General features: G+C 36.9%; 3 protein-coding genes across 7 annotated transcripts in view; 2 read left to right on the top strand and 1 right to left on the bottom strand.

The window, feature by feature from the left end:
- Nucleotides 1–3,522: 3,522 nt before the first annotated feature.
- On the bottom strand, nucleotides 3,523–6,559 carry LOC115623073 (separin). Its single transcript, XM_030517274.1, has 7 exons — nucleotides 6,436–6,559; nucleotides 6,020–6,215; nucleotides 5,123–5,957; nucleotides 4,905–5,067; nucleotides 4,702–4,837; nucleotides 4,022–4,347; nucleotides 3,523–3,952 (listed from the first exon to the last, which is right to left on the bottom strand). Exons 1-7 carry the CDS (start codon nucleotides 6,512–6,514, stop codon nucleotides 3,780–3,782), a joined length of 1,908 nt encoding a protein of 635 aa, XP_030373134.1. The 5' UTR covers nucleotides 6,515–6,559; the 3' UTR covers nucleotides 3,523–3,779.
- Nucleotides 6,560–11,766: 5,207 nt separating this feature from the next.
- LOC115623074 lies at nucleotides 11,767–17,524 on the top strand. Its single transcript, XM_030517275.1, has 2 exons — nucleotides 11,767–12,116; nucleotides 17,426–17,524. The coding sequence occupies exons 1-2, from the start codon at nucleotides 12,051–12,053 to the stop codon at nucleotides 17,522–17,524; spliced, it is 165 nt and encodes a 54-aa protein (XP_030373135.1). The 5' UTR covers nucleotides 11,767–12,050.
- Nucleotides 17,525–17,626: 102 nt separating this feature from the next.
- LOC115623071 overlaps nucleotides 17,627–23,622 on the top strand; it is a 129,648-nt gene continuing 123,652 nt past the window's right edge. For all 5 annotated transcript variants that reach the window (XM_030517273.1, XM_030517271.1, XM_030517268.1 and 2 more), the window contains exons 1-3: nucleotides 17,627–17,758; nucleotides 18,495–18,688; nucleotides 19,719–19,837. In XM_030517273.1, coding sequence (XP_030373133.1) covers nucleotides 17,652–17,758; nucleotides 18,495–18,688; nucleotides 19,719–19,837 — 420 coding nt within the window. In that variant the 5' untranslated portion in view covers nucleotides 17,627–17,651. The remainder of the gene's footprint in view (nucleotides 17,759–18,494; nucleotides 18,689–19,718; nucleotides 19,838–23,622) is intronic.

The raw sequence follows: 23,622 nt of genomic DNA, 5'->3' as shown, positions 1-23,622 counted from the left end.
AAAAACTGAAGCACAATAATAATTTACAACAATTTTACAACAATTAAAGAATTTCACAAATAGTTAACAAAGCGTTTCAGCAACAACAAAAACGACGACAACAAAATATTACAAATAAACAATAAATTCAATTTCTATAAAATACTATTTTGCAAGAAATTATAAAAAAATAAATATTTTGAAAAGTTCAAACAAATATATTTTTACAACAAATTGAAGAACAATTGATACCAACAAAAAAAAAGGAGAAGAGTTCAAGGTTGCAGGTGTTGTTTTTTTGATTTTGAATTTAACGCAGCAAAGATGCAATTTTTTTTTACAACTGAGACATTTACATGCAAATGTGAGTAAGTGCGTTCATTTGTCTGTGCGTGTGTGTGTGTGTGTGTGTGTGTGTATTTGTTTGTGTGTGCAGCAGCGCCAACAAAGCGTAGATGATGATGATGCTGATGATGGCGAAGAAGAGGAAGAGGAAGAAGAAACATCAGCAGTAACAACAAACTTCATCAGCCATCATCTTTTACTTCCTCATGGTTGACATGAAATGGGGCCAAGCCCGTAACGGAAACAAAAAATTCAATTTCAATTCAATGTGCAAGTAGACGTCAAAATGGCAGCAGCAGCAACAACAACAGCAACAACCACTGCCAGAAAATGTGCCCTACAGTACAATAACAGTAACAAGAACTGGAAAAGCTGGCAAGCAGGCGACAACGTCTTCTCACACATAAACACACACAAACACACACACACACACATTTACATGTCCATGTCGCTTGTAAAATGTTTAGTAGCAGCAGCAGCAGAGCCTGTTATGTAATATCCTGTTTAATGCTGTCACTGTCGTGTTGTCGCTGCCGCTGTCGACCAGTTGGCCGCTGGTAGTTTGCACTGCACTGTGGGCTTGTGGGTGCTGCCTTAGTGGGTTAGTCAGACGGGGTGGGGGAAGGGGGGGAAGGGGGGGGGGGCGTATATGCACCTTTGCTTGTAATTTGATTTATTCACCATTCAAAGCTGCGATGGCGAGCTAAATTTAATAGCAGCGTAGCGCATGGGCACGGCATTGAACCATTAAGGTTTCCGCAGCCACACACACATTCACATATACATATCTATATACATATATTTATATATATGCATAAATTATAAGCAAAACACACACACACACACCCTTACGCATACAGATTTATGCAGCTCACAAATCTCTTATCTATGTATATTTAATAGCTGCGTAATCAAAAGGGCGTGTGCCTCTTTCAATCCAATTCAAGGATTAAAGTCGCCTGCCACACACACACACACACACACATGTGGAGTAAATGTTTGTTAACATGCAAAAATGTGACACTAATCGTTTTTGTTGTAAATAACATATGAACATCATCAGCACAGCTCAGCTGAGGTTGAGTTTGTTGATATTTAAAACATGCGAAGGTCATTCAACAAACAACAAAGCACAGCTTGTGGGTGTGTTCCCTTATGGCTGTATATGTATGTGTGTGTGTGTGTCGGACAGGACCTTGCCTAATTAATGAATATGTGTGCGTGCGTGTGTGTGTGTGTGTGTGCGTTTGTCTCCATCTTCCTGTCATTGTGTCTCCTTTGTTTGTGTGCTATAATGCGGCATAAGTTAGTAGGTCAAGCGTTCGAGGCAAGCCTACTATTTATAATGGAAATGAATGAACCCAAGGAAAATGAGAAAATTTCGAAACGAACAAATAATGAAATGCTTAGTGCCATTAATTATTCTAGAAAGTTCATCTCAAGCAAGGCCTAAGCATTTAAGCGATCGATATAAAAGTGATCTAGTCGTCTCATAATGTTGCAGGCAAAAAACATTTTATGTTTTTGAAACTGTTGCTTAATACCTAAGAAGAGGCATTCATTGATATCTATGTCTATAGATGTTGAAAATGTTTCAATTAAGATATTATTCAGAATTATCTTATAGTTCAGAATCTTTGGTGCAAATAAGAAATAGTCTATTTAATGATAGTATTTGACGAAAATATGATATTAGAAAAAAATAGTTGATTATTACTCTTGTACTCTTCATTTAGATATCATTCAGATTTATAATATAATCCAGAATCTTTCTTGCAAAGAAGAAATATTTAATTTAATGGAAATAAATATTTGATGATTAATTTGTACTCTTCATCAATTCGTGTCCTTCTATACAACATTGGAAGAAAGGGGATATATTTTTCACAATTCTTTGTAGTCATAGGATTTATAGTATCGGCAAACTATTTCTGGAAGAATTTATTTATACGAATTCCCTCACTAATTTACACAGAAATTAGAGAAATCTTAAAACAGACATTTAAAAGAAAATTTTGACCACGGTGCAGGTTTACTTAAATATATCTATGAAATAGGGTTTAATAAATTTAGAACAATTTTCTAGTCGGTGTCCAAAAATAATAATCAAAATATTTGGGTTGTTCATCAATATGAAACGATCGATGAAACTATTGGATCGTTCGTTATGCAATTTTAACAGTTTTCGCATATCAATCACAATTGAAAGATAGGCTTTATAGTATTATGAAGAACTGAACGGCAGCAAAAAGCACGAAATTCGTACTTACTCAGTAATGTTTCAACGCACACGTCGCGAATTCGATAAGAAAAAGAAATTGGTAGATTATGGTACTTCCCCTATACACCGAAATATGGAAATCCTTTGCAAAAAATTGATAATGATGAGTGAAATTTTCTTTCCATGGGATGGCCTTTTTCAATCCATAAACATATCAATAATTTTACGTATGTAGGTATTTCAGAATCGCGGCTGTCGGCGCTGAGCTGTTGAGTTTATTATTGTTAAAAACGTTTTGAAATAAGCATAGTTTATCGAGTTCAAATCAATTCTTTTTATAAAGAAACTTCAATAACATTAAATCTAGGAAAAGGTCGAAAGCGAGTATTTTTTTTCTATGAAACGTCTTAATTTTTAATGTACGTAAAAAATCTAAAGCTTTCATTTAATAACACTAAGAGCTTTTCATTCACTTTCTTTCTTTATGAACATTTAAATTTTTAGGTAAATCTAGGTGGTCAATATTTTCTGTGGATAGGCTACTTTGCATGTTTCTAACTCTATATGTGTTTTAATCACAAATATTCACAGCACTTTATCTCTATCTGAAGCATTATGTATCACAATTCAGATTATACTTCAGAAACTATTTTGCGCAATCATAAAGATGGTCTCTTCATCTACAAATTATTTTTATAAACGAAAATTTGTATATACTCGAATCACTTAAATGTATAGCTTTATTAACAAATTTTCATGCACAGTATTTGGGCGTTGAAGTTTTTTATTCATGAATAATGCAATTTGTGTACATAAACGGTCAAAGTTCCAAGAACTAAGCGAAATGTAATAATGATAATAAAGTTCGTAAATGGAAAATTAATGCAATAAACTAAGACTACAATAAATTCACTATTTATTAAACTTTATAAAGAACATAAAAAAGAGTTTAAAATCATAACAAACAACTCCATAAAGTGAAGCGAGGCCAGCCTTACATCAAAATTGCATGAGCAGGTAAGTCACACCCACTTCAAGTTTGTACCAATTCTAGTCTTATCCTTAAACAATTCTATGTGTTTCACATTTTTGGTGTTTAACTCATCCCTCTCTCTTTTGATAAAATGCAATTAATATTTTTAAGCACCATCCACTGTACATCTTAAACTAATTTGACTTTACACGCTTCCGATATGAGAAGAGCTTTCTAGTCTTGAGAACACTTTTATAGAAATTAGAAAGGCAGTTCCTTCACAGCAACATTCCAGGCGGGCAGTCCACGGCACACGTACACACAAGAGTTGTATAGCTTCGGCTCCACTAGTCCCTGATGCACAAACGACACTATCGCACAAAGGCTGCCCATTTGGTAGTCCGGATGTCTCTCCAGCGTCTCTAGGTCATCACCTTTCGTAGAGAAAATTCAGACAAGGCTATATAGTATTGGATTTATTTAGAAGACCATTTATACGCTACCTTTGACCTCGCCTTTGGTCAACCAAGCCGAACGATTGATATGTGTCCATGGTATAACGTCGGGCTTTCCAGGTGCGAGCCAACGGCTCAGCACGCTCACCGACACCGTATCCATATTGGCATCCAAGGCGGGCATTAATGTGCCCATCACTGTGGGGCACAGCGCCCCATGATAGTAATTGTGGGTGCCATACAGTGCGCTGTACAGTCCTGTGCCCAGCAGGCGAGTCGAGTCGCAGCCGAACAGAAAGACGACGCCCTTGACGCGTGTGCGGCAAATCTTTTTGGCTGATATATACTGCAGGCCAGAGCCATGACCTGCATAACTATTGAGAGTATTAAATGTGTAAATCCAACAAAAATGAATATAATTAGAATTGCAAAAAAGACTGTGGCATTATAAATTAGATTAGTTAAATAAAATAGTCAAGCGAAGTGGCTAAAATTAAACGCTCGAACTAATTGGACTGCAAATATTTTTGAAGCCTGAGTGAAAGGAAGTGCAAGCTTTTAGTAACTGTTTATGCAACAGAGAGCTAAACGAGCGACTGAAAAACTGAGATAAGAGAGAAGGAAAGAAGAGAAAACTGGTTTAAGAGCGTGTCCTGCTGACCTCATCTCCCACATATTAACATGCAAGATCTATGTAATTATATTTAGAAAATATTGGTCGAACTTACACAAAGCAATCGGCATTGTATGCCTCAGAGACCACTGTTTCCTCAGTGGGCACAACTTCGAATAGATGACGCCATTGTGGCAGCCAATGTTCGAAGAAGCCCCGCAAGCGTCGCCCCGAGTTGGGTAGATCGCCATCTATTTTTGCAAAAATAGTTAACATTAATTCGCTGGAAGACTTCTTTCTCTCTAATTCAGATAGTACCTGGATTTATCACACACATGCCCCGCTGCACGTTGACGACAAGATAGCCATGCCGTATGCTTGGCTTATGGAACTTGTACAGCCGCCAGAGACTGTGCAGCGACTTAATGCGCGTGAATTCCTGTGTCGGTTTCAGCTGCTCCCAGTGAATATGATCTAGACGCTGTATAAGTATATTCTTGGTTATTCAAATTTTAAGCAGACCGGCAGCTACTTACTTCGTCGACCACCATTATGGTGGGGAAGCGCCTACTGCTAAGTGGTTGCTGTCGTTCAATCCTTTGCCAGTCTTTGGCACACGTTTTTAGCAAATTGTATATGGATTGGCATTCTAGTTCGTTGTTTGCAGCCAACTCGTAACATGCCATGCTTATCTCGGCTTGGCTCAGGTTGTTGGCATGCATAGCTGCTTGCGAGAGGATGATGCGTTGGTGAATGCTCCAACCGTACTTATCACACAACGCATCAACACTTTGAATAACAGCCAGAGTCTGCGTTTGGACGGCCTCACAGTCGTAGCGCTTGCCAAAGAATAGGAACCCATAGGGTAACATGCAATTGCGCAGTTTCTCCAACAGGCTGTGCAGGAACTCCTCAAAGGCGTTAAGGTCTTGCCAGTATTTGGCCTTGGTCTCCTGGCTTTTATATTTTTTGACATCAACATTTATGATGCGCCTAAAACGCTCCACAATGGTGCTATAGGAACTGAATATCTCGGCTAGATTCTCGTTGTTGATGCGCACACATACGGGTCCCAGTTCGGGACTGCGACAGTGGCGCAATAAACTCAAGTAGACGGCACCATCTGCACCAAAAATTTCCCCAAAACCAGAGTATGTGGTAGCTGTGTTGAAGCTCTTGCAGAGCTGCAAGACACACCATTCGTTGGGCAGTTGGCTGCATACCTCGATGATGCGTTTAATACCCAGGGCTGGCTCTACAATGCTCTCGAGAAAGTCCAAATTTTCCATGACCTTAGTAGGCTTGGTTTGTGTTTCCTCCTTAAGTTCGGAATTTTTTAAGTAATTAAGTATATTCAACAGCGGCTTGTTGCTATTCCCATGAAAAGAGAGATAAGGTTAACATGGAAAATGTATGTTTATTCTAATGCCTACCTTTTGAAAGCTGCCTTCTCAGCGGCGCTGCATTCGTTCAGAATTGTTTTGCAACTTGGCAGGCAGTTCTCCACATCTTCCCATTCGGTCAGGTAGCGAGTGTCCCAACAGTGGAACTGCGCCCGCACCTGATAGTATATCGAATGCTCCACATTTCCATTTCTGTACTCTTCGTCTGCGCGCAACAAATTAAATTCTGGGAAACAAAAAAACACGATGTATTTATGTAAATATTTACTTTGGAATAGTTTTGCGTACTACAGATATTTGTTTAAATTTTGTATTCACAAAATGTACATATAAATTACACATAGAGAAATGGCATGACTTGTTGAAGGTGCATCGTGAATGCAAAATAGTACAAACATAAGTATGTATGTGCTACTAGAATCCTTGAATAAGGTACAATTACACACCTTTTGCCTCCGGGCCCACTTGTGTGCTGCACATGTTGTTCATCATCACATCGCCGTTTTGGGCATTTGCTTCAGCCATCTCATTCAAAATCGTTTGCCTCTGCTAATTTTTCTAAACTAAACACAATTCAGCAAACACTGCGCGACTAAATATACAAGGCTCGATTTTGCGCGTCTTGTTTTGGTTTGTATCCGCGGGCTGCCACCTAGCTTAAATGAGTAGCAAGGGCTGCCACCCTGTATTGTCTCTAGCGCATGTTAGTGGCGTGAGCTATGAATCGATGTTTGCCAATGTTCTTATAAACATCACTATTAATTTCGCCACCCTTAAAATTTAAATTATTAGAAAAGTGCAGGAGAATAATAAATTATTATTTCTGAAGAGCGTAGACAGCAAATAGGCTCAATATAAAAATAATTAAATCGCATGATATCAAATTTTGCATAATTGGCATATACAGCTTATGCTTAAATTTAAAATCAGTTAGTCACAAAATGTGAAATTATCGCCGCGATGTATTCCCTCTGCTACAATGCTGCATTCAGTAAGACATACGTCACTGTTTCGTGGCAGGTGGCAGCGCCGGATTCGCGTGCTGTAGCTGCCAGCAATATTCTAGAGCAGTATACGCGCATTTAAATAAAAAGTCGCGTCTATTTACGGGAAACGGTTTCGTTTCAACAGCTATTTAAAAATCTTGTGCATTATAAGTTGGTTATAAAGTGTGAGAATTACCATAAACTGTAACTCGTAAACATATTCGCATTGTTATTGGGCGTATGCAAAAGCTCACTTGTAGATTGGTTGCGTCAGTTGTTGTTGTTGGTGTTGTTGTGCTGCTGCGTTGTCCTCTACTGTGTTTCATTCATAAAAACGCATTTGTAGGAAAGTTCGCGCACAACAGTCGAAGGTTTGCGCAGCGTGGAGTTAAAATCGCAAAGCCGAAGACGAAACTGTGTCAAGCATGGCAATCCCGTGTGCTGCTGTGCCATCTAACGGTACAACACGCACGCATACACACATGCACACTGCTCCCTAGTGAACCACACCCTCCAATTGCCCTAAAAAATCCTTACGCAACAACAAAGCGACACACACAGAGGCAATTATTGCAACAGCAACAATAAGAACAAAAACAATAATAAAAGCAACAGCATCCAAACCAAATGGACGTCCACATCCACGTCTACAGCTGCGGCTGCCCGCTGCTCTTTGACATTTTACAACACACACGCACACACCAAGCTAACAAGCAAGGACTGACTGCTCAGCTTTTTTGGTCAACGTCTGACTAACGACTAAAGCTATGTCCAGACAGGCAAATAATTTCCGAGCAAATTTGTAGAGTTTTCCAATTTTCTCACAATCAAGAAGCTGTTGCTGAATTCGTGTTCCTTTCAGTTTTGCAAAGTTCGGTTCTAAATTGAAGCTAGTTTTGAGACTTTATTTCACGTGGAATACTTTATTTGGTAATTTATATTCCACATCACTGGAAAAATTCGGAAGCGGGGACAGACCTGTGGAATTTACTTTTCAAAGCGTGCCTAAAAACTAATACTATTTCTTGTGTAAACTATTTGTCTATCTGACCGTGGCTTAACTGACAGAATGTGTTGATTGTTGTTGTAGTTTTGTCCTTTGGCGGCGCGCCTTTTTGTTGACGACGCACGAGCGATGTTGCCATCGTCGTTGCCGCGCTGCAAGCTGCAATTTCTAATGACGTTTTTAAAGAGATAAGCAGGACGACGACGACGAAGACGGCGGCCGGACGTAAAGGGCGGCACGCAGGCAATGAGGCAGGCGTTGTCGTGCGTGGTTTTTGGGCGCATTCGCTGGTCCGTGGGCGTTCGGACGCTCTCAGACTGTGTATGAGTGTGTGTGTGTGTGTGAGTGTATGCCTTTAAGTCTGACGTCAGTAATATTGGCGCATCCCGTTTTTGTTTTTAGCCAATGCGTTGTTGGTTGGCCGCTCCCCAGCTGCATGCAGTTGCCATTGTTGTGGCTGTTGTTGTTGTTGTTGTAGCTGCACTATCATCGATCTCTAAACGCCTGAATTTCCATGTGGTGTCGACGTAGGAAGCTGCTTTAGCACTTTTATAATTGCCACTCAAAGTATTACTTAAATATTAAATATGGCCATAATGCAGCAACAGCAATTACAACAACAACAACAACAGCAACAATACACACACACAAATGCAAACACAATGTTGGGGATGCTGCAGCAGCCTACAAAGTAAGTGGCAGTGGCAACTCAACGAAAGTCTCAGAATTCGTTCAACATTGAAAGCGCGCCGACGCAAAAAGCTCTCCCACACACACAGCACATAGCAGCGCGTACTCTCTCAGCATTGCTTGTTGTCTTATTCGCTCTCTTTGCCTCTATCACTCTCTCTCTATTGCACGCGGTACTTTGTTAACTAAGTGTTCTATATGTGTGCGTCGCTGTTAACGTCGGCGTCGCTGTCGCCGTCGCTGGCGTCGCTGACGTTGGCAGCCGCACTCAGCATCCTTTCTACTTATTAATTTTGATGTTGCTTTTCACTTTTACTTTGTGTATGTTAAACGTGCGCCTGCCTGCACGTGTGTGAGGCTCTGAGTGTGCGTGAGGGTGTTGGTTAGTGTTGGGCAAGGCACCGAATATCTAACATGGGCATGGCTCGCTTCCCAATCATCTGTTCATTTGAACTTGCATGTGTGGGTGTGTGGGTTAATTTGAAGTTGCAACTCAAGTCGTAAAATTTAGCTAAGAATACCGCTCATACATTAATGTTGGGTCACTGAGCGTGTGTTTGTTTGTCTGTGTGTGTGTGTGTGTGTGTGTGTTTGCATTATTTATGGCATTGCTAATGCAAAACCATGTAGCATGCTTCGAAGGGCACAAGTAGCTAGAAAGACAGTCAGCGGGTTAGAAGAGCACCTAGAAAATTATAACATTAATATTACATTAAGGCACCAAAAGACAAACACACACACGCACACACACATAGACACATCATGAAAACATGTGTGTTGTTCTTTTATGCAGCGGGGACACATTAAAACGTACCAAAATGGCTAAAACTTTCATTTGACGTCGTCGCAACAGCAACAGCAGCAGCAGCAGCGGCAGCAGCAACAACAACCACAACACACGACATGTAAAATAATGTTACAAAGTGCGTACAACACGAAGTCTCATTTATAAGTACAAATGTGGGTGTTTGTGTGCGTGTGTGGCAAACACAACAAAAGGCAACCACCCCAAAAATATGGCACACATTCCAACAGTTGCAGAGCGCATGCAGCACCAACACTTACACACTCACACTCACACACCTATATACATGCTGGCTGATGCTGACTGCGACGCTGACAGCGCTGCTTTGAGATGTTGTCGCTGTGATGCTCTGTGGCGGCTCCATTCGCTGGCTCTGCTCGCAAAGTCAAAACGATTTTCGAAGTCGACGGTTGTGGTTCGCGCTGCTTGTGGTGCTTGTGAAACGCTTCAAAAAAAAAAAAAAAAAATACATATATATATAGTAGCAGTGTTGAAAAAGCAACACACAAAAATATATACTCACGCACACACCAAACTAAAGAACCACACACGTATAGAACAACAATAAAATTCGCAAATAACTGTAATTTGACCAAAGAATATCAGATATACACACGAGGCACAACACACACAAAGAGGCACGCATTTTGGCAATCGATGTGGGCAGCGAAAAATTTGTGTAGCATACATTTTGGGGTAGACTTTTTGCTGTGCACAACGTGATAAATCGCCTAGCGTTGGCAAATGACTTAAATAATACTGCAAAGTGCGCAAAACAACATTTAAGTAAATTAAGGTGTGGTGATTTATGCAACTTTTTAGTCACACACACGAACATACAGGCAGCGAGACAGGCAGACAGACAGACACACGACTGCACATACCTAAACGGCAGCAGGAGCGTGTTGGAGGCTGCGGCACACACACACACACATACAAATACAGACAGACAGAGCGACGGACACACGGTCTTATACAAAATAAAGGATAACGACAACGACGACGGCAAACGACGAGTGACAAACGGACAACACGACAAGACGACGAAAAAGCAAGAAAGAAATCGAAATTAAAATATATGTTGTTGTACAGCAACAACAACAACAACAACAGCAACAACAATATTGACAACAAGAGCAGTTAGTTTGGGAGCATAACAAGAGCGAAGCACTTTTTTGGCTAGCGCTGTAATTCGAGCATCTCTCGCTATTTCCACATCGCAATGTTTCTGCCTCTGTGTGTGTGCGTGTGTGTGTGTGTGTGTGAGTTCTTCGTCAAGTGAAAACATTGCGTTTCGTCAAGTTTTGTAGGTATTTTGGCAGCAGCTACACAAAAATATCAAGCGCCATGTCTTCGTCGTCTGTCAGTGGCCAAAAGTGAACAAAAAAAGAAGAAAAATTCGCGCTTCAAATAATATTAATTCCACAACTGGGAATTTTAAAATAGTCAAACCACGCAAAATAATCAATTAACTAAATTAAATAAAGAGTTTGCACTTGGAATTTAACGTCGACGTTTTCTCGACTCCAAATATTATTTGCTTGCCTTTTTTTGGGCACTAGGCGTTGCCAACTAAAATCAACACACACGAGCACAACAACAAAAATTTCAGCAAGCCAGCAAATCAATTAAGTAAATAAAATTAACTCAAATTAAATTCAATGCAATCATAGCACATAACAAATTCTAATACACGACAAAAAACGAAAAAAAAAACAAGTCGATGTAAGCCAAAACCTGAGTAATTAAGAAATAAATCATACGCACCGTTAACCGCAGCCGAAAAATTCAAATCAAAAAAGCGAAGGAAGCAGACAAAAGCTGATGCGATATACTCGTATATTACATATACACGTAATTAAATAAATGAGAAGAAAATAGCTGTGTAGGCAAAAAGCTTTAGATTATTATAGTGCATAAATAATACAACATACAAACACACACACACATAGAGGCGCACACGCACAAACAAACGCATGCAGGCGCCGTGGCTTTGACTGTTCTATTATTTAACTGCTTTCAACGTCAAGACTTTCAACTGTAACCTGACGAAAGGCGCTTCGAAAGCCGCTTTCAACGGCAGCATCCAACAGCATCAACCAAGTATCGAGAGCGTTAGAGAGGGAGAGCGTGAGCGCAAGAGAGAGAGAGAGAGAGAGAGAGTGAGAGAGCGCGCGCATCACAACAGAAGCAGCAGCGACGTCAACATCAACGACTCTGCTCTCTCCCTGGCCGACTGACGGGCTCGCATTTGGCCCAAAATCGCACACATCAGCTCCAAAATAAATAACATCTGACAGCTGCTGCGACTGCTGCCTCAGACGCTGCCACAACATCGGCAACTCCTCTTCTGGTTCCTGCAACTCCTGTGCAATTCTTCTCCAAAGAAGTAAAACTCCTGTGTGTATCTATGTGCAATCAAATTTTTAAAGTGCAAATCTAAACGCTCAAAAGCAAAAACAACGGCAATACTACAATAAATATTAATCCAAAAAAAAATCGACTACGACGCTTCAACTATCCCGAGAAAAAATTAGCATTGACAAGTCGCTGCTTTAAAAGCTCAACCGCAATATGGGTGCGAAGGAAAGCGTTGAGGCAGCCGCCAAAATGGGCGCCGATGGCTGGGGTCATGTGGAGGTGTGTACCAAAATATATAAATTCTCTTGATGAACTATAATAAAAGGGAATTTCATATAGAGCACCGTCTTTGCGGGGCTAAGTGTTTTTTCTTACAATAATAAGTTTATTTACAATACGAGTATGCTATTTCTCATCTGACACTCTTTAAAGTTTCCAATTACTTACCTCAAATTACTTTGGTACGTTCCGAGAGCTAGGGCTCTACTGATTACTAAATACTATGCGTAGACAAACACACATATGTATATTTATGTAGTATCCTTAAAAAATTAGAAAAAATAAAAATTTCTGTTTATCCAATTGCCACAAAACTTCGCAATATTGCCACAAAATTTGAGCAAACCCTGTTGAGCGGCTTAGGAGTCTATAGGGAACATGCTTACATACATACAATACTTAAATTTTTATATATATGATTGTTAAAACGTAGGAACGTTCAACTGCTTGTCATAGTTAAATTTTTGTATTAAGCAAAATAAAATTTGGATAAGATTTCTATCCTGATTTCCGAAAAATCGACTAAAAATTACAAAAATAATATCACTCTAGGCTGCATTCACTAACAATTGTTATTATTATTATTATCATCTTAATCTATCAACAAATTTTAACAAATATTAGTGAGTGGGAGTCCCACATACCTCTCTGCGACAGCAGATCGAGATGCATAAAGCATTGCTCCTCCTCAACCCAAAAAAAAAAAAAAAAAAAAAAAAATCTATTAACAAATTCGAATTTTCAAGCTAGGGCCAATCGAACTGGCCCTAGTTTGTCAAAATGTTTATTGTTTTTCAATCAAAGTCAGTAACATTTAACTCGTCGTATATTTAGGCTGAATATTAAAGACATCCTCAATTTTCAGCTATAAATCGATTTATTACTATACTCGATTCGAGCAAATTGAAGGGAATTATTGTAGATTAAATAACCTTAATCAGCATTTATTAACATTACTAACTTATTGCACATGGAAATCATGAATTTTTTTTACATAAATAGTTTCTGCCTTTTAGGTTTTTAAAAAATCTGAATTTGCAGCATTGAAACAAATTAAAATACGAAAGCTTAGCTAAATATTTTCTTAATCTTAAATATTATATGGGCTCTATATGTTTTAATAAAAATACTCAAAATAATAGTAATATGCAAATAAAGTTGAAGCCCTTTTTCAAGGCCGAAAAGCGTAAGACCTACACCAGATCAGTTATTACCTGTGTCCTTATATGTCATTTTCGCTGCCTAAATACATATGTAAGTTTTATTAAATAGAAAAAATATGATCTTCAGCTTAGAAATAGTGGCACCTTTTTAGTTTTCTATACATTTAGCAGATTTTTCAATATAATGGGAAGTGATCGTCGACTTTGTGGCAAGAAATGCATATTTTTATAGACTTATAAGATCATTAGAATATATCGGACTTGCCTGTGAGCTATATTTGACTTATCCGTCTGTGTTTCCTGACAGTTTCAATCAAAATACCTCTAATTCGAGGGGAAGGTGTGTTGTAATTGAAATAAACAGAGAGACATATGCTCGACTTATCATCTTGAACTATAAACAAATTTTTCAAATATGTTAAAAGCTATATAATTTTCAAGTTAACTTAATAATCTAAAATTATATTTGGTATATGTTTAAAAAAGTTCCATCGGTAAGGATTTAAGTGATTTAATTAATTGTTATTCAAATTTTTTTTAGCAAATCAAATTCGGCTGTTTAGCAAGATGAAATAAATTTATTTTTGGTAATTTATAATCCTATCTGAAAGGGTTGTAGAGACGAAAATAAAAGGCTTATTTATTACAATGCTGCTCCGCTATATATTTAAATAAACGTCTTTAAAATGCTGTTTCTTGCTTTTGAAATATTTGTCCATAATTTGTTGCCCTTGAACCATGAAAATAAATGCCAAACAAATGCATTTGAATACATTTTTGGAAGTCTAGTGATTATTATTGAGTTCCATCTACCTATTGTGGAAAGAGAGAGCAAATAATCTGAATATTTCAATTTGTCACTCGCGCGTACGTAGCGCACAAATCCGAAAACCTGACCCATTTACGAGCGAGTAGTTTAAGTGCCGGCGCTTTCTTATCGCCTTTGGTTGAGCACAAGTCAAGGGGGGAGAGGAGTGAGGGGGAGCTAGTGGCTCTCCTCTGGTTGTTCGGTCCTCGCCGCACGCATCTAATCGGTGCTCCCGCTTTTTGATTGATTTTAAAAATAAATTTGACAAAACACGTGCGGCCTGGCATTTCCCATTGTTATTATTGTTGTTGTTGTTGTTGTTGTCTCGATGATGGGCGCCCTCTCATATCAACGCCACCGATCTCGGACTCGCAGTCAATGCTGCACGTCTGAGAGGTGTGCGTATGTGGGCGAGAAGCTCTATAGCTCTAGAGTCTAGAGCTCTCGATGCGGCACTGCATAACATTTTCATACATTTTCATGGCTTTAATTTGTCTCGTCAGAGAGCAGCGAAGACAAAATCGTCGACGTCGGCGTCGCCGCCACAGCGTCTGATTTTGAGAGCGAAGTACGTAAAAATTTCGTGTCTCTGTGAATGAAAAAAATGGTCTTTGATTTTTTTTTCTGTTTTTTTGTATTTCTATTTGAGTTTTTAGTTGACTCTGTGGCGTTCATTTGAAATGTTGTTGGCATTTCGAAACTTGTGGACGATAGTTTAACGGAATTCTTTACGAGCTATTTGTATAACAATCGAAAAACAAAAACATAAACAAATTTATTTATTTATTTTCTTAAAATGCGAATAGTTTGCTGAATAGTTTGAATTTTGAAATCAAATTTCCGTGCCGAGAAAAAAACAGGTGTCTGTCTGTCCATCTGCCTGCCTGGGTAATTTTGTTAAACTAAAATAGATATATGTATGTACTACCCATGAGAGAAAACCAGAAAGTGCGCAACATATGGGCAGACAAAACATTAATAATGTGTACTAAAATAAATAAAACAAAAATGTAAAATTAAACGCATATAAATAATGGTCTCGTAAAATGAAACGAAACTTTTGATGTGTGCCACATTTGCAACGAATGCAACACATATGTGCAGTATATAGAATCTTCTAAATATACAAACATACTCGTATATGTATGTATGTGCTTTAAATCAAAATCAAAATCAAAATCAAAGCAGCAACTTCAAAGTAGTTTTTCCGCTGTCGTTTGTAATACCCGCGCTTCAGTCTTGGAGGTGTTGCCAGTGCCGGTTGTTGTTGTTGACACCTACACATCATCATCATCGTCATCAGTATCATGATCATCATCGTTAGATGCAAATGTGATATGTACTATATATGTAGATACTTAGAGTCGTTGTTGCATTTCGGCCGTCGATAGCGTTGAACTCGAGCGGCTGCATTCGCATTCGCACCTTAGCCACGCCAAATGGCGGTGATAATAGCCAAGAGCGTGGGTTGCTTCATGGGTTGTTTCGTGCCAGAGGCGGCGGTTATTGTGGCTCAAATGCGGTTTCAATGCTGCAGCGGCTCTCAAGTTCAACCGTACGAGCACACTACTTCGCCAGAAAAAAACTGAATGTGGGTGGCCAGCATTGCAAGAGCCGGTTGTCAATGAGATGCGTGTGTGGCTTGCTTAGGCAAGGTAGTTTTCAAGTAATCGTTAAGATAATAGCAAAGGTAAACATATCCAATAAACATAAGCCATAAGATTTACGACACAGAGAGCAGGCAGACAGAGAGAGAAAAAGAGAGAGGAAGAGCTGGTACACAGATAAGAGCTGAATTAAATTGTTTTCAACGAATTTTCAACTTTTTAATTTAAGTAAGATAATAAAATTCATATTAATTTCGTTGTCTGCTGCTAAATGTAGGTTTATTTATTTACTAAAATATCTGAACACAACGCTATTACAAAAGCTTTCAAAAGACATCGTTTTTGAGTTAGCATCAATTCCAATTTATTTTCTTAGTTGAACTCATTTTAACGCCTGAACATTTAAAAAGTATGTGCTTAGCCAATTGCTTGAGAACCCTCCAGACAGTTGAAAGAAACGTCATTCTTACTTTTATTATTATATTTTTACACAATTATGAAACAACAATAAATGCAGGAAATGCCGCAAAACGAAAATTTTCTAAAATTAATATTATTTATCCTCAAAAATATATTATTTGAAATTATCATCATTAAATCAGAAAAAAGTTTGCTTATATTCGTTTTGCCATAAGAGCTCTATTTTGTTTAATTTCCTTCACAAGATCTTGATTTTTGAAATGCAGTCCCTTCTGCAGTAATGTAATTATTTTTATTTAAAATCGAACATCGTATTGAAATTATCCAGCAGATGGACTCTGTAGGCACTCCTAAATCAATCCTGTTTTTTTTTTTAATAGACCTTCAATTTATCAATCAAAAATAAATCATATGAGTGAACGATTCTGAGCAATACAAAATTTTTAAATAATCGTAATCGTGTAGTTTTAATTATCGAGTTAAGGATTTAAATTATCAGTTATTAAAAGTTGTTTTAATTTCTGGAACAGTGGCTTCGGACCATTACTAAGTAAATCATAATGTTTTTTATAGCTGAGTTTAATTGTGAATTTAATGTGTGGGTCTTGGTTATTTATACATAAGTTGGCAAGCTTATTAAGTTGGGGACTCGCTCTTCAATTGTTCTCATTCCTAAATTAGTTTTGAAACCCCTAATAAAATGAAATGTTTTCTGATATATAGTGGAGTAACATTAGGCTAAGCATTTAGAGCAGCAACAAAATAGAAAGCTAAAACAGAAATATCTTTACAAATAACTGATTAAAAATGTAATAAGCTATTTAAGTTTTCAAAGTATTTTTGTTGACTATTGGCGATGAGTTTACATTTTAAATTGAGAGTAGAAATGGATGGCAACGAAATTTATTTATTAATATGTAGGTATAGTAAGAATTCGGTCCATTGGGTTTATAAATATTTTAAAAGCAAACAAAAAATTAAATAAACTTAACTTCTGTTCACTACGGATAATCAAGCAAATCAAAAATGTTTCTTAACAAGTTTAATAAACTGTATTTAAACCTAAATACAAATCGGAGATATTTTTAAATAAATCTTTCATATTCCTTTCAACCACTGACAGGAAATCTTTAGTAAGTCCCTCAAACTGCCCCCTTCACTGACTAATTCGTGTGGGTCAGGCCTTAATTATTTCGCATAAATATGAGAAATGAGTAGCTAAGACTTGCTTTTATATGAAAACAATTCACTGATCTCCATTTCTCATCTCTCTCTCTCTTTCTCTTGCTCTCTTTTTGTGAATATTTGCAGCGCGGCAGTCGCTACCACGGCCATCGGCACAATCAACGCTCTCAGTCGCTAAATCGCGGCCAGGCGCTCTCGCAGGCAGACGTGAGCGGCATGTGGTGACATCGGGGTGCCTCAGGTAAAGGTGGGTATCGCAGTAAAATATAATTCCCCCCATTATCAGATGAGATAATTGATTAATTTATGGGTCATATTCGTAGGGTCATCGGGAAGCTGTGCAAACTGTGCAATGGGCAACAAACTGAGCTGTTCGTGCGCGCCTTTGATGCGCAAAGCCTATCGCTATGAGGATTCACCCTGGCAGAGTTCCCGTCGTCGTGATGGCCATCTATTGAGGTGAGTGGTTGAAGCGATTTAGTGCCCCATTATTTCAATTTGTTGTAGTGACTTGTAGTTATTAAAAAAAAATATCTTATGTTCTGACTGAAAAGGGCACCTGTTACGAACAATTTGAATTCGCTCTCTTTTATAAATTTTCAATCAACTAATTGTGTTCTTCTTCTAATTTTTCTTTCTTTCAACTAAAAAACTAAAAAAAAAAAACAAAACAAAACAACATGAAAATGTATAACGAATCTGAAACAAATGATACCTGACTTGCATCCAACAATCCAATAACAATAAACACCCATCCAACAAACAAACAAAAAATCACCAAACCACAACCGAACAACTTACACTTTCTAACTAAATTGACACTTGTCTGTGGCCACTAATCAAATCAATAACAACATGAAAAACAACAACTACAATGCAAACTGGCTAAACTTTTTTCCCATCTACCGTCCAACCCATCCACAAACAAATCAATTACCAAACCAACTGCAACAATAAAATGCGCTTCTTTATTTTCAATTTCGAACCACAAATTTGCACTCTACCCATAAATCAATCGAATCAAAAACTTGAATATCGCAATCGGAACAAATCGAATCTGCTTCAATCCAACCCCCACAAAAAAAAAAAAAAAAAAAAAAAAAAAAACAAATCTGTGTAAAAAACCAACACCAACTTTCAACTTTGAAACTTTGTGATAAATGTGTGTGTGCGTCTGAAAATTAACCAACGCTAGTTCGTTCAGGTTATGGGCTGAGGTCTTCCACGTATCGGCAAGTGGCGCCGGCACCGTTAAGTGGCAACAAGTGTCTGAAGATTTGGTTCCTGTCAACATCACATGCATTCAGGACTCGCCCGAGTGCATCTTTCACATCACCGCTTACAACAGTCAGGTGGACAAGATACTCGATGTGCGGCTTGTGCAGCCAGGTGAGTAAGCCCCCCTACTGGTCGCCAAACTAAAGCTACGCTCAGACTGAGGTAAAAAACAAAGAAAGAAAGAAGAAAGAAAAATAAACAAAATATGGTTTATAGCTTTTCGTTTGCAAGAAAAAATTTAGTTATACCCGTATTCTACATATAAAGAAGCAAAACAAAAACAGAAGCAAACAAATTAAGGCATGTTTGAATAAATAAAACGTTTTCAGAGAGATAATGTGAATAAAAAAACAGTTTATGAGTTTAAAAAAAAATTATATTTGAAAATTTCTATAGAAGCAAAATATTGGTTAAAGCTTTTCGTTTGCAGGAACAAATTGATCCATGTTCGAAAGAATAAAACGCTTTCAGAGTGATAATGTGAAATAAAAAAAAAATGTAATGTGTTTAGAAATTTCTAAAGAAACAAAATATTGGCTGTAGCTGTAGCAGAAAAAAATTTAGGAATATCCGTATTCCAATTATACGCTTTCAGATAATGATAATGAGAATAAAAAAATAGTTAATGAGATTTTAAAAAAAATTAAACAGTTTAAAAAAGATCTAAAGAAGCAAAATATTAGTTAAAGCTTTTCGTTTGCAGGAACAAATTTAAGTATGCTTGAAAGCTTGATAGTCTCTAGTTTATGATATTAAAAAAAAAACGAATCATCAAATTGTGTAGACATTTGTTTGCCGAATCTACAAAGACTCAGTAAAAGGTTTCGCTCTAAAAGAAAACAATATTGGACCGCTAGTCCACTTCAAATTGCATTTGAAATTATTACAAATATCAATGAAAAGATAGATTATTTATTTATTGATGTTTAAACGTATTTTTTTTATATAAAGCAACAAGCGCTGTGCATAATTAAATATTTTAACAAACTCACAATTCTACTGCAAAAAACCTGTATAGGATTTCCTCCTCTATTTGAAATTTTGTACAACATTTGTGCTAGTCTGAACATAGCTTAAGTATATCTATTGCATGCAGTGATGTGTTGACTCTACTAATTGAAATTTATGTTATCCCTGGCAGGCACTCGTATTGGTCAGGCATCGGAATGTTTCGTTTACTGGAAGGATCCAATGACGAACGACACTTGGGGCTTGAATTTTACGTCGCCCATCGATGCCAAACAGTTCCGAGAATGCTGTGTAAGTATTCTCTTACAGTTTGGCAAAGCAAACATTTTGCATAGCGATAAACCACCTCAACTGATACCTCAAAGTGTTACTACCAATTACCTCAGCCTATTTACTCAACCACTACTAACTAACCAATTACTAACTAACTTACACATCTAATCGCAACAAAGACAAGTCAAGCAGAAAGTGCAGGCTCTGCATGTACTCGTACTACGGAACTAATCAAGTACATGCATGCCCGCACACCCATACACACACACACACACCCACACACTTACACAATGACCCAAACGCCCAACCACACACACACACACACACACCCACACACACTGAGAGACACACTACACACCCCAATAAACACACACTGGTGGCCACACACAGACGCGTCTGCTTTTATCTCGAATCGATGCAGAAGCTCTGCGTGCTGGCCCCCTCAAAAGATAACAAGTTGATGCTGATGATGATGATGTTCGATGTTTGCTTTGCATTTATACATTACTTACATACCCTTCTATATAAATATATATATATATAAATATTTTATTTAAACTCAAGGTTCAGTGCTCAAATTAGTGCTTGAAAAATTTGAATTCGTGCTTTAATCAAACACAAAAAAAGAAAGAAAAAGAATTTTGAATTGATAATCTAAATCAAAGTAACATTTAATGCAGAAAACTTTCATTACAAATTATTATGATGAACCATCCTGGTTGCATTTTAAAGATACATACAATTTAAGTACGCAATAGTTAAAACTCATCGACATTCGCTCGTCACTCTAACAAATCACAGATACAGATACGCCAACGCCTACCTACTCGTACTCTCTACGCCACTCAAGCTCAATTGAATAACTAACAATAAATACAGCCATACTCCATGTACTCCATACATTAGCTGAGAATTTCAAATTAGTATTTTCGAAATATTTGGCATTGTACCGAAATTGCGTTATTGAACAACGACACACCTATAATCGTACATACTTATATACTTGATGTACATAAAGCTATTATTTAATTCATTGACAAATTTGGCCAAATTATTTGCAGTAGAAAAATCATGTACATAAGCTATAAGTTATATAGACACGCCTACATAAGCACATTCATACATACATACATACATATAGTACATATAAGCCATTGAAATACATATTTTTGACGATCAATCATATATCATACATGTACAAGAAATGGATATTAACTGAGCTATGTATACTCAATGGATGGAAATTGAAGTGCAGTCTTAATACGAGAAATAATATTGATGAGTGCTAATTAGATTTAAATAAACTAATCAATTTATTGATGTATTCAAGATCAAATTATTTCAAGGAATCAAACGAAAACAGACTTAACGTTTTCCAGTACTGTTCAAAAAAAAAAAAAAAAAACGATCACACGAATAATAGAGACAGTAGAATTGAAGGGAAGAAACGTTTTTCCATTTGTTAATTACTCTATATATGTTAACGGCAAAAAGTGATTAATAAGATTGAATATATTAGAGTTCTTTTTGATCTTCTTGATCATTTATTGACTTCATTTTGTTTGCAGTGTCAACTTAGTACTAAATCTAAAGTGTGGTTACTGATACCAGGATCTTTTAAATAAACTTACACATAAACTGCTTTTATCGATTTGCAGACCAAGTTTATTAAGAAATTTAGAGAGCGCTTTTGGTTGGCTATTTTGTTTGGGTGTTAAGAATGACTCCTTAGAAGCGGTTGACTTAATACTCGTAAAGGAGTATTTAGAAGAGCTCTGAGCCGATGAAATAATGGACAATAACAGATAATGTTTAAAAAGAAACGTTTTTTTCAAATCGCTAAATGGCAGCTATCAGGTGTCACTGAATGATGTTTCTGATATATATTTTGCTTGAAGTCTATTTCTAAAATCATTATTTGTTAGCTATTAAAATACATATTTAAAAAGAAATGGATCAAAGACTTGTTGTGAACTTTTCACGACACATTAAATTTCGTTTTAATGAAGTTTGGACATAAGTATTATTTATTGAAAATGCAATTTTTGTATTTTGATCATCGAAGTGAAAGGAGTTGTTGTATATTTAGTTTCTTGTAAGAAAATTAAAAACGTAAAACACATTTGTGCTGGAAAACGAAACTCACATACTAAAGTGTGTTGATCTTATCTCGATATGTTCCAAGGTTTATTAGAAATTGTTCAGCTTCCCAGTTCAATTTTCATGCCATTGATTAATAGTATTATATAGGTACTACATAATCATGAAGTTAAACATAATCTTCAGAATTTGCGTCTAATAATTGTTTCGTTTCTTTTCTTACTTTGCGCATCATTTGTTCCAGGTATCTTACATTGTAAAAAAATACGTTAGTATCGCTTCATATTATTTAATTTCTCACACAGTATTTTCTACTAAATGTTTATTCCACTCTTTTTACGGTCACTGCAGAGAAAGAAGAAGTTCATAACAGTCCCATCTTTTATTATGTCTGTCTATAAGTAAATCATTTAAGTAGCCCCTATCCATTTGTCGGGCGCATGTGTAAGAATTTTACATAAAAAGAAAAAAAAAACCAAATGATTGTCGTACTTTTGTAACAGCCTATACATTCTTTCTATATATTTTCCTGTCTCTCTGTCTACCTCTTTGTGTAAATGCCACAATTTTAAAAGTAAACTCTATATGTGTTGCCACAAGCCAGATCCCCCAGTCACATAGTACAGAAAAACACGTATTCATCTAACTAACGATTTTAGCGAAGTCATGATCTCGAGCGAACTGTAATCGATTCCAGAGTATTCATTTGTAAATGTGTTAAGGTCTTGGAAATCCCCCATCACCTAGTTCCATGTTAAATACCAATTGTACGGCGTGCTACAGCAAAGCTCCAAACTATCCACAATAAACACTTAGACACACACACACACAGACACACACACACATACATACATACATACATACATACACACCCACTAAAATTTGTTAAATGTAATTATATTATATATTCTTTCATTTCTTTTTCTCTCTTCTAATCATTTTCGAAATCATTCTCGAAACACATACTATGAATAAATTCTTTTCAAATGTTTCATTTTGATGCATTCCATTTGAAAATAAATTTCGTACTTAAATTTGAAACATTTTCAAATTGAAATAATTGTGCAAATTTGTTGTGTTAACTAACCAATCAATCAATCAATCAATCAAACAATCGATATAAAAATGACACACAAACACAAAAACAAAAACCGACAATAAAACAAAAAAATTTTTGAAACCTTTTATAAATGTACACCCCACTCTATATTTATAAATCTCTTTCCAAATGCTTTATTATCTAACATTTATTTTCCCCCCTCTATAAACAATATATATATTTACGTATACAACAAATGAAATATGTTGCGAACTCAATTCGTTTGCATTTCACGTGTTTCCAAATCACACTATTAAATTTCTTGAATGTTATTTATGTACGTTTATCGAATTGAAATTGAAATTGAAAAAATGAATTATTAATTGATCTGATTTGTTTAATCAAATGCCATTGTGCCGTAAAATGAAAATGCAAAAGAAAAACGCAAAACGCTTTAAAACAATCGCACGTATCCTCTACTACAATACCGTTACCTATCCACTGCAAACCGTATCCGATGAGCCCTAAGTCCCAACAAGAGCCCATCCTTTGATTCCTTGGCCAAGTGGGCGGTTTAAATACGCAATAAATATCGAGAGAACACTTTTTCCAAAACCAAAGAAAAGCCAGATTTTAGAAGTTAAAACGTTTGTAATTCACGGCC

This window comes from Scaptodrosophila lebanonensis, unplaced genomic scaffold, assembly GCF_003285725.1.
Source record: "Scaptodrosophila lebanonensis strain 11010-0011.00,11010-0021.00 unplaced genomic scaffold, SlebRS2 tig00000043-arrow-pilon, whole genome shotgun sequence".
Classification (NCBI taxonomy): Eukaryota; Metazoa; Arthropoda; class Insecta; order Diptera; family Drosophilidae; genus Scaptodrosophila; species Scaptodrosophila lebanonensis.
This window is presented reverse-complemented; position numbering and strand designations above follow the sequence as displayed.